The 11,543-nt window shown below is 38.2% G+C and overlaps 1 protein-coding gene across 6 annotated transcripts in view; it reads right to left on the bottom strand.

Annotated features, from left to right (window-relative positions):
- Nucleotides 1-3,689: 3,689 nt before the first annotated feature.
- GRM5 (glutamate metabotropic receptor 5) overlaps nucleotides 3,690-11,543 on the bottom strand; it is a 457,668-nt gene continuing 449,814 nt past the window's right edge. For 4 of the 6 annotated variants that reach the window (XR_012497441.2, XR_012497444.2, XR_012497443.2 and 1 more), the window contains 2 exons: nucleotides 5,766-7,529; nucleotides 3,690-3,968 (listed from right to left, as the gene is read on the bottom strand). Coding sequence is in view for 2 of the 6 variants with exons in the window: in XM_074335624.2 (XP_074191725.1) it covers nucleotides 6,620-7,529 (910 nt within the window). In the remaining 4 variants the exon portion in view is untranslated. Of the gene's footprint in view, nucleotides 7,530-11,543 lie in introns of all 6 variants that reach the window. The other 2 variants (XM_074335624.2, XM_074335623.2) reach the window with 1 other exon arrangement.

The following is an 11,543-nucleotide window of genomic DNA, read 5'->3' as shown; positions in this document are numbered from 1 at the left end:
ATGAATAATAAAACAAAGCAAGACTTCCCATGGTTCAGAATAATAGCGCTGAAAGTGATGCTATAACTGTATTAATTCATATTTTCTGCTCTAAAAGCCTTAGGAAATCATCACGGAAATAGCAACTAATTTTCAAGACTAAAAGAAAGTATGTACAAATTACAAATTTTATGTATGTCATAACATTTCCAAAATGTGTTCCATAAAGATCTACTCTGAGACTACTAAAAGAGAGAGAGAGAGAGACAGAGAGAGAAAGAGAGACAGAGAGACAGAGATAGAGAGAGAGAGAGAGAGAGAGGCTTTCAAAGTTAATGTATATTAGCAAATTTAAAGACTGGCAAGTTCTGTGGTGAAGGCAACCATTTAATTTGAAGTTATTATGTTTTCCAAAACTTTTAAAACTCTAAAAACTTTCATTTTATGAAACACCTATTACTATTTAGCAGTTCAGAAAAACCAACTGTTTTATGCGATTTTCATGAATATGTAATTTACATAATATATTATATAAGATTAACCTGTTATAGAAATATAATAGTTATGAACAGCTTTATATCAATGAGTAAAAATCCAAGCTTGGTATAAATAAGTCAAAAGTGTCTGATATATATATATATATATACTAATTAACGTGTATATATAAAATGCTTATGTAGGTCATATGCCTCAAAAAGGCTTATATGTCTTGGCAAAAATAAATGCCTTTGGTCTGCAGTAAAAGTTAATTTAAAATATTTATTCTTGTTGAGGGTAAGCTAAGTTTTTCTGTAAATACTTTTGATTTAGGATTCTAAGAATGTTCAGAGAAGCTGAGTTTAAAGGGTTTCTCATAGAATTTCACTATTAAAATTATTCTCAAAAAATAATAAACAGGGTGAAATGTAGTAATTTATTTTGAATTTTGAAATACTTGGAGAAAAACCTGTAAATACTATGCTTTTGTTTAAGGAGATAAGTTCATTAATATAATCCTGTCCATTTACCTGTCTCTTGCTTGCTACCATAAAAAAGTCAATGTTTGAGAATTACTTATTTTTTTAAAAGTGATCGTTCATGTACAGTATAACCAAAAAATGGACCAACATTCAGCATAGATTATTACAGAAGAAAAACATTCGTTCTATGGTGCTTAAGGTCAGTTTTCTAAGTCATCCTAGATGGACAGTTCCAAGGTTGCATATGAGTTCAAATACCAGTAGGCTTCCCTCCAATGAGGTATGCTTTAAGTTAGACAAGAATAGCTCCACAAGTAATATTGGATATAACATATCTAAGCTGCCTGCTGAATATTAACTGTATATGTTGCCGCTAATAATAGATAATGCCTATTGAGCATTTAGCATATACCAAGAATAATGGAAAGATAATAAATTTCACAGCTTATTGAAACTCACTTCTGCATGTAAAGAAAGAGGAATTGAATTATAGAGAAGTCATGGGTAATTCAGCCCAGTTCATATGGGACAAGGTATTAGACCCTGACTTTTAATTCAATGTCATTTCTATTGCATTAGCTGATTTTGGCTGGCCTTCCATGATTCTACAGAGTCTCACAAGACTCTTTTGATCTTTAAAATATAATTTTCTGTATGCAGTCCTGATTTCTTACCTCAATCTCAAGTTTATATAAACATATGTTCATTTGTATTACTTCAGAATAGAAGACACCAAAGCAGGAGTCTGACAAAGCAAAAAAAATGGGTTCCTTTTTTAAGATCAAACATATTTTGTATCAATTTCCATATGTGCTATAAGAATATGTGTGTATATCATATGTGTATAAATAATACAATGAAGGGAAGTGGAGAGAAGCTGTATTTTAAAATCTACATTGCCTTTCTCTCCCACATATTAAGCATCTCGCCTACATTATGCTTTTAGGTTTTAGCTAATTTGTGTCCAGGGAGAGTAAATTTGCTTGCTTAAGAATCCATTCAAGTAAAAAGTGATTTGACAAGTAAATTTTTTTCTGGGAATATTATATATGTATTCCCATACATGCACAGAGAAACACAAATACACCCACAAAAACATGTATAGATGGACCCAAAAGTGAAATACCTACATAGATGTGTGTATCTATATACATGTACATATATCTACATATACAATCTATATTAGTATTTTTGTGATACTTTGATTAACACAGATAACTGTGGAATTATATCTATAATTTATAGTCCCAGACACACAAAAAAAGGTATTCCCTACATGCTTCCTTATTTTTAAAAAGGTATTGTGTGTTAAAAAGTATTTGTCAATTTCTTTGGGGACAGCATCTCTGGTTGGTATGTGGTTGGTTTATATTTTTATTTTAATATACTGTCTACAGGCTACTTTGTAAAGTCCATAATTCAAAAGTGTAGATCATTCAGAATTTAAAATTAAATAAGAGTGTTGCTCTTTTTTCTGGGTCTGAGAAAACACTGTTAAGACAACATTCTAAACATTTAAGGGGAAGAATCTTAAAGTCATATCATAGTTTCTTTTTTAATGTTTTTCAAAAAGTAACTGACTTCACAAACACCAACTATAACATGATTTAGACAACTGAGAAACAGGCAAGTGTATTTTAAAATGCTAAAATAAAACACGTTTGTACAAGTACAAAGAGAAACAATACTGATAAAAATGTTAAACTTTATGAAAAAAATCATTTGCAATTCACATCAAAATAATTTAACATTCTCTATTGTTTTAATAGTACAAGCTGCAACAACAGAAAAACAGATACGCGCACACAATTTTAAAACCGAATCAGTTGTAAGTGCAGAAAAAAGTAAGTACAAGCACTTGTAGCCCACACAAATCTTTTAGGATTGGCACCACCTCCCTAAAACATCTATATTCTATATAGATTTTCTAATTACAACACCACCAGCAGCTGCCATTGAAATCTAGAAATACACACAATATACATAGTATATTTGTTCACATTGGGAAGATCAGTGCAATGCAGCCAACTATTTTATACATGCCTCATTCTTCAACAGATAGAGAATCTCCCAGGCCTCAGACCCTCTTTAAATTCTGATTTATCTTTATGCTTTTCACTGATCTGTATTTTTTCACAGTATAAAATTGTAAATGGTAACTATAGAGATTCTGACAGCTTGAGGGTTATTAATAAGCTGTGGCTAAATGTGAACTCAGATAATACCTTTGAAGTCTCCAAAACATGTACATTTTGCTGGGAGACTAGCATAGGAAATGTTTTTTATTTTTTTCTTAATAAGTATTTAATTCCTGGCTTGAAAGTCACAGAACTGCAGCAGAGCCATTATACAATTCATTTACAGTCAGAAATAGCTCCTAGTGGTCCTGATCACTTGCTGGCAACAACATTAGCTTGGGGAAGACTGTTACTATCAAGGCTTAGCACATTTGGGATTTGCTTCTCTGTTTTGCTTCAGTCAAATCTCATGTGGTTCTCCTTTCTACACTCCCTTTCTGTCCCCCACCCCTAACCTAGAGAGATAGTTCTTCCCAATCCAGATATGGTCTTCTTAGGCTGACCCCACTCCTCTCCCAACATCAAAGAATGAGTAGACTGCTTAGATAGTCCGTATAACTTGATCAAACCAGGTTTCTTTCTTCTTCCTTCTTCCTTCTTCCTTCTTCCTTCTTCCTTCTTCCTTCTTCCTTCTTCCTTCTTTCTTCTTCTTCTTCTTCTTCTTCTTCTTCTTCTTCTTCTTCTTCTTCCTTCTTCCTTCTTCCTTCTTCCTTTGTCTTCTTCTTTTCTTCCTGGGACCAAATTGTTCTTTAGGGCCACTTTTCTGAAACTTAGTATTTCACTGTACTTTCCCCTTCCTTTTAGTCCCGACTGAATTATCACTGGGCACCAGGAACAGATTGTTTTCAAGGAAATTCAATGAAAATAGGTACCCAAATGAGTTGTGAAGTTCATATCCTAGCCCTAGAATGAATTTCAGTTCGCTTTGTATTGTAGAGTTATTACTTGGAACCTGTATTAGAATTGGCAAAGAGACAGAGTTAGCATCATTCCAAAATAAAAGATCTCAAGAATGCATTACTAATAGTATGTATTATACAATGTATTGAATGAAATGGCAAAGGGTATAGAAATACAGAGAAAAGTGCATCTTGTACTCTAATTGGATAAATTATTTTTCTTACAGTTGACTATAATTTCATATGGAATTATCACATGCTAATTTATTTTCATTGAATTTTAATTTCTAATGAATTTTTTCATAAAGTAGTGTGCTTTTTAAAGAAATATGTTACAAAAAGTTAGAAAAGGAATTTGATCGTGGATAAAGTTCAAAAAAATGTCCGTCTATTGGTCAATACAGTGAAACCTGTACTTGAGAACAAAATGGAAATCAACATAGGCTTTTATGAGACAAATTTTAAAACTTAGATAGTAGAGCATACTGAGAAAGCTTTCAATGTCTAACAAGTCAAGACAGTAATCCCCAGGTGAATGTTCTTTTGATGAGGTTCCAGGGATAATAATACATCAAAATATTTACAGTTTTTTGAAGTAGAGGCAAGCATTGCTTTCAATAGAGCCATAAAACTTAGATTTGCTCTGTTTCAAGGGTCTCATTATAATATTTGGGATCAGGGTGATCTGATGATGTTACTTTCAAATCTGTCATAGAAGGTTCAATTTAATGTATATTTTAGTAAATTAATGTTAGCTTTCAATAGTTCATATTGGGATATTTGATTAAAATGTAATCTAGGAACAGATATCAGGAAAAGAAAATCAAGCAGTATGTTTATAATAGCTTTTAAAAGTGGAGAATGTTAAATTTTTCCAATGGATATACTTCCATTTCTTAATTCTTTAAGTAGAGGTGAAATAACAAAATATATACCAAAATAAGGATATTGAGCAAAATGAAAAGGTTTTACTTATTTTTCCCTCTTCCAAAAATACACTTCTGCCTCATAGCAAATCTTTTTCATAAGGCTCTCTTTAGTATAAGGCTCGGTCAACTGAACTTTGAATTTATAGGACACCTCCTCCTTTTATTACTATCCTTATTTAAAAAAATAAAAATGGCACCTGAGGATAGCTGTAATGGGAGGAAGAAGGAGATGATAGTAAATGCATGTCTTGAGCTATGAATTCTATCTATTAAGCTATCAAAGCACATGTATTTCTATTATAACTTTAAATCTCTTTTGTGCAGTATTTAAAAAGTGACAGTATGAAGTATACAAAATCATGTTAATGATTACTTTTAAAAGGAAAATAATAATCGCTTTGTCTCTTTTTGGAATGGCTAAGAAAGATTGTGTGGTTTATATTTATTAAGGTTCCTCTGTTTTTAGTATTTTGTATTGCTTTGAAAAAATATTCTACATTTGTCACAGTTCATAGCTGCCCTGTTTAAGCAGCCAAGAAAAGTTAAAATGATTGCTCAGTGGCATGGCTAAATTTCTGCTAAGCCGACTTGACACAGTTTAAGTTTTCCAGTGTGTTAAGACTGCATTAATTTTTTTGAACAGTCCCTATGATCATGACAATCAAGACAATGTCTCCATTGGGTCCATGGACCATTCTTCCAGTGGTGGGACTTGGAAGGAACACAGGAGCTTTTTGTGCATCAGGTTCTCAAAAGAAAGGAATGAAGAGCCCAAATGCATATGTTAATATTTTAACTGGCAATGCTAACGGAACAGCATTCATAAGGAGGAGTGGCCACATTTTATGAAAGAGATAGCTTAGCTGGAGCTTAAGAATTATTATTATTATTATAAAGAGAATTTCCAGCTACACAACGCACCTCAGTGAGGGAATTACAAAACAGTATTCCAGAAAATATTTTTTTGCTACTCCAGTATTGATTGGCAACATGGTGAAATAGTCAAGAAATCTTCCACTGGTTTTGTTGATTAATGGAGGTGAATTGAAATAACTAGGTGGAATCCCGGATGCAGGCTTTTGAAAGAGGATTTCACAATCAAATTGGAGAGGAAAGTCTCTGGAAAAAGCCCTGCATACATCAGCGCAGCAGTCATTATCCAGTTGTGTGATATGTCTGGGACACATTCACAATGCCTCAGTTAATACCGGGCCCAAGTTACTGTTTTTCAAGGTCTTTAAAGGAAAAACAAAAGAAAGAAAAATAAAAATAAAAAGGGTGAGAGAAAGCTTAACGTTTTGGTCCCAGATTTTGAGTTTGTTAGAAAATGTACATTCATGTTTGATGAATCAAAGAATCTTCTGGGAAAAGAACTAAAGTAAACAAACAAAACATTTTACAATTGCTTATTAACTATGCTTTCCCTCCTCCATTATGCTGTTTCACACTCATTGCTTCCCTAGAGCAAAGCACTTGATATGTAACTGTTTCAACAGACTCCTTGTCAGCCCTCAAAAATATAAGCAGTGTTTCTTAAAAGCCCATGTTTTCTAAGGCCACTAGAAGAAAATCTGCCAAAAGATTTGTAGTTGGTGTCTTCGTCGGTCGGTTGATGTTAATTAAATAAGCACTGTTAATCTCATGTTTCCACCACGGGTTTACTAGGCATCTTCCACCTCAGGTCTTAACCAGGCGACTATGCTTGTCCCCGTGTCTGTGTGAACACCGGCTGTCTCAGCTCTGTTCGCAGAATCCAGCGTGGTTTCCAATGTCATTCACAAAGACGAGGAGCTCTGAGTGTAATCTCTTATGATCAGTGTGTCATATTTGGGAGACGATGGGATACAGAGGGCCGACTCGGAAACTGGAGAGTTGGGGGTTGTACTCCCCGAGTCCACCGAGTCTCTGAAGGGGGACGGAGGGGTGAGAGCCACTAACTCCTCCAGGTCCGGCTTGGCAGCCGCGGCCTCAGGCCCGACCGCAGGGGTCTCGCAGGCAGCGCCCCCAGCCGGCGTGGCGGTTGCAGCGGGCTGCGCGCCAGCCGTGACCTCGATGGCCGGCAGTGGCTGGATTTCGGCGAACGTCGTCATGGTCGTGGGCAGCTGGATCTCTTTGGGGATCAGATAGGAAGAGCAGAGCGGGGCGCCCACGCTGGGGCCAGGAGCCGCGGTGGACAGCATCATGGAGTTGAGCTCGCTGATGTTGGCGGTGAAGCGGGTCACCACGCTGCTGATCTGCTCCATGAGCGAGCCCTGCGAGGAGCTGCTGCGCGCCGCGGGCTCCGACTGCAGCGACGGCACGTCGTCGTCGGTGCGGCTGGCTGAGCCCGCTCGGTGGCTCAGGGTGCTGATGGGAGACGGCGAGCGCGGGCGCACCGGCGCGGGGAGGCGTTCCTCGGTCTCCGTTCCCTCGTACAGAGCTTTGGAGCCCGCGTCTGGAGGCTCAGACCCGCCGGTATTAGCGGCCGCCGAGCAGCTAGCGCTGCCCGTGACCCCGGCGCTGGCGCCCGCGCCCGCGCCTCCCGCGCTCAGGCCGCGGCTCTCCGTGCTTTTGGGGAAGGGCTTGATGACGGCCGTTTGATTGGGATTCTCTTTCTTGTTGATGTGGATCGACAGCCTCTGCCACAGGTGCTGCCCTCGGCTGCTCCTCTCGTTCTGGGCCCAAGTGACGGATTTTCCATTGGAGCTGCGGGGAGAAGAAAGACAGATGTGACTCAGCAAGGTCCCGAGGTCCCGGGCAGGTTTTCCCAGTGGTGGGTGGTTATGGGGCTTGGATTGGAAAGGACTTTCTTTGTTCTATCAGGAAATAAGGCATCAAAAGGACACCATGAAAAGAGACCTTGGAAGTGGATTTTCTTTGTAATTTAAGGCTTCTTTCTTATATCTGGCCTTCCGTTTATCATTTCCACGAAAGGGTGTCAAAGGGGTTATTAGGATGAAGGAGTATTTATGGGTTCCGCAATAGTTCTTAGCCCACCCGGGAGTCCAACAGCTGGTTATACTGCAAACATGGAAACGAGGGCTTGCAGTATTGTGATTGAGTCCAGAAGTGCTTGGTACAGGCCGAAGGCTTCCTAAAGTTGGCAGCCTCTGAAAGGAAACGTCAGAACTAGGACCTCAACTCACCAACCTAGTCATCAAAGGGGAGAGAAGAGGTAAGAGTCAAGGGTTACCAGGAAGTAGACAGTGGTTCCAGTTCAGTTTTTATTCAGCAAGGCCAATGGTTGGTGTATTTAACTAGGGATTTTTGTCTGAACTCTTGACTTTGAACATAGTTTTACTTAGTCTGGCTTATCTGCTGGAAAATACAAATTCAGTAAACATACAGGAAGTTATAATTAATTAGAACTTTTCTATTTCACAGAAATTTTCCTCACACATTTATTTTAGGTCTAAAACTTGAAATAACAATCCTGAGAGAATATGCAGTATATTGCCTTTGGCACCTAGCATATTGCTTTCAAATTAGGGTCTTGATAAGTGTTGTCTGACAGGCATGACTTCTAAAGGCCTTTTTCCCTCTTCCCTTCTTGGTTCCATCCTGGGGTGTGAAAGCTTCTCTGATGAGGATGCAATTGGTGCTTCAGCCTCAGAGACTGATATACTGCAAAAAATGACACAACAGCCTCTGAAGCTACAGCCTCTCTGTTAGGAACCTCATGTATGGTCAGAAGAGGATGGGGCCTAACCTTCAGGGATGGCACATGGAGAGATCTGGGTGTGATTTCTCATCACAAAGGAATTCAAGATCTCTGTAACTAGGGGTCTGTTATGTCCAGATAGCTGTGTTCTAGATGACCAAGAGATAGCTTTGGGCAGTCTGTGGACAAAAGGCTTTGGCCACCCAATCTTATCATCTCAGCAAGAGATTATTAAACTCAATTGTGCATAAAACTCATCTAGAGCTCTTACCAAATATCCCAGGGCAGGACCCCAAGAGATTCTGATAATCTGGATTGGGTTCCAATGATTGATGCATTTTACAAGCATTTGGCACCCCTGCTATCTAAAGAGATTCTGCAACAGGTATTTCACAAACTGAGAAACTCTAACAGGAAGCTGTCCTTTCTCTCTGGGTTCCTATTACTCCCTTGGCCTCCTGGAGAAGGCCTAAACAGAGGGCTGACCTGCCTTTGCCAGGCAGGGACTGAATTATGTTTGGAGCTCCCCTACCTTGGGGCTGTCTGACTGCAACTGCCAGATCTACTCTGCCTGAGACACCCAACTCCCTTGATAACAGACCATGGTCTCTGCAGCCCCTGTAACAAAATGATTTCTGCCTCTTTTCCCCACTGCTTCCCTTTCCATTTCTTCATCTGTCCATTTCCACTTTGTGGTCTTCCTTTCTCCACTTCTTCCTTTGAACTCTCATTCCATTCAGTCTATACAACATATTGCAACCTGGGATACTCAGAATTCTGGAATGTGAGATGTCCTTCACTCCTACCCCTCTTTCTGAAAAGGATGGACAGATTATTTCCAGGTTTGGAGGTTGCTGTGCATCTCCAGTAGCAGAAAGGGCCCTGCCAACCTGTTACCTTCCATTTCCAGGAGAGTTTCAGGGTTTGTTTTGAAGTTTTGTATTAATTTGACCTGCCACCTTTTATGTTTTTAGTGTATTACTTTTCTTCTTCCCAGGTGTGCACTAACTCCTGGAACATGACACAGAAGAAATGGGCCAGGTTATTTATGGGATTTGATTGGGAGGGTAGTTGCCAACAAACCCCTTTCTCTCCTACCTATAGGATAAGAAACAAGCATGTTGGGAGGACAATTAATCTTTCAGGTCTCTGAGGCCACTTTCAATATAAAACATGGTGTAGAAGCTAGAAGTATAACTGGATTTATTCTCCAAGTTTTACTCTAGGCAAGTTCTAGCTCCTGGCACAGAAAAGTTTTTATGGCACATAACTTTGGATGTAAACAATGACAGTCTTTGGGATCACATGTAGCCATGCCCAAAAACGTGACAGCAGATTGTAAAACTTTTGGATGAATGTGTGAGAAGGAAACTATCCTAACAAACCAATCTGCAGGAAATATTGACATCCTTCCCATCTAGGCCTTTGCTCACAGAGCCCATTGTCATGTGGGAGAGAGAGCACCAGACACTCTGAGTAACAATGGAAATGGACAGAGGAGATGCCAGAGAAATGGAGTCCAAATCTGAGTACTTCATTTTTCATTTCTTAGGTAATAAAAGACTTTTTTTTCTACAACTAGAAACCTTTTTGTAAAAGCAACTTATGACATTAGGCTGTTTATTAGTAGAATGTAGTTTCCATGAAGACAGGGAACCTATCTGTCTTGTTCATTGACACAGCAGAATCTTAATAAGCATTTGATGGATGGATAGGATTCTCAAGCTAACAGGGCCATAGCGTGGTGTTCTGGAAAAAGCAATGGACAAAGGATCCTAAAATCTGGGTTCTAATTCTGGATCTGCCAGCCTGGATGCTTGGAAAATAACAATCTCTTTAAAAGGGTTTGGTAAGATGGTATGTAAGGATTAGTTTTTACATTCCTTATGGATACTACACTTCAGAAAATAAAAACAATATTCCGTGCTGTTTTGAGCTCTGGTTTGAGGAAGAGAGAATTCAGTGCAAAGTGAAATATATGGTAAATTCATAAATATTTCTGGTTGTATCTCTTTAACCTGACCAACTTTAACAAAAATTGGAGTTCGGTATGGTTTGATCTGTGGCCTGTCTTCTCATCCTGAGTTGTATCCTTGCACAAGCACATCTACTGCATTAAATTCCACATCATTTCTTTTCCACATTTTGCTTCTTCCTGAAATGCTCTTTCATTGTGCTCAGTCTTCTCTGCCTTTTCTTCCTTTTAGCCTAAGTACTTCCTATTTTTTTTTTTTTTTTTTTTTAATGTCGCCTTAATTGCCTTTCCTTGAAGAATGCTTTCCTGACCCCACCCCTGACTAGGTTAGGTTCCCATAGTCCCTGCATTAGGCACTTGATAACTCTTTGCCATATGTGCTTCTTATTGCTGGATGGAGCATTATGAAGGCACAGGCAGAGGGTTCTTTGTTGCCTGCTATGTCCATAATACCCAGTGCATTGCATAGAACATAGTAAGTGGTCAATAATACTTTGGGGCTAGTGTTTGAATGGATAAACGCATTTCATTTAAAAAAATCATATTGAGTTATTTTTCCTGTTAGAATTAAGCTTTAAAAATAATTCAGTATTAAGGAAATTCTCTTTTTGTCTTCTGGATATATCTATTTTTTATATAACTCACTGTACTGAATAGTCCTCAGTGTATACAGATAAAAGAAATTTCATTAAGAATGAAAGCACAGGTCTTGATATTTACCATGAAAATCACAAAAGAAGTGTTTATTCCTTTTTTGTAATTCATATATATCCGTTTTAGTGAAACTTCTCAGAGATGAAAGCTTATTGAGGCAGTATAGCAGTAGACCCAGAATGTGGGTCCAAAATCTGAGTGACGTTGGGCAAATCACTTAACACTTTGAGATTCTTTGCTTATTGGTGAAAAATAGAAGAAGTAATCATCGCCTGCCCTCCTCACATGATTTCTGGGAGGATCCCAAAGAGTAATACACATGAGGGTACTTTATTAAGCAAAGCACCTCTGCAAGGCATTATTTATCACCATCAAACCTTCATTCAATCAAGATACAATGTTTATTATTACTTAGGCTGAGAATTTTTTT

This window comes from Rhinolophus sinicus, chromosome 14 (assembly GCF_057876585.1).
Source record: "Rhinolophus sinicus isolate RSI-liver-muscle chromosome 14, RSI-T2T, whole genome shotgun sequence".
NCBI classification, from domain to species: Eukaryota; Metazoa; Chordata; class Mammalia; order Chiroptera; family Rhinolophidae; genus Rhinolophus; species Rhinolophus sinicus.
The sequence above is the reverse complement of the archived record's forward strand: the minus strand, read 5'-3'. Positions and strand labels throughout refer to the sequence as shown.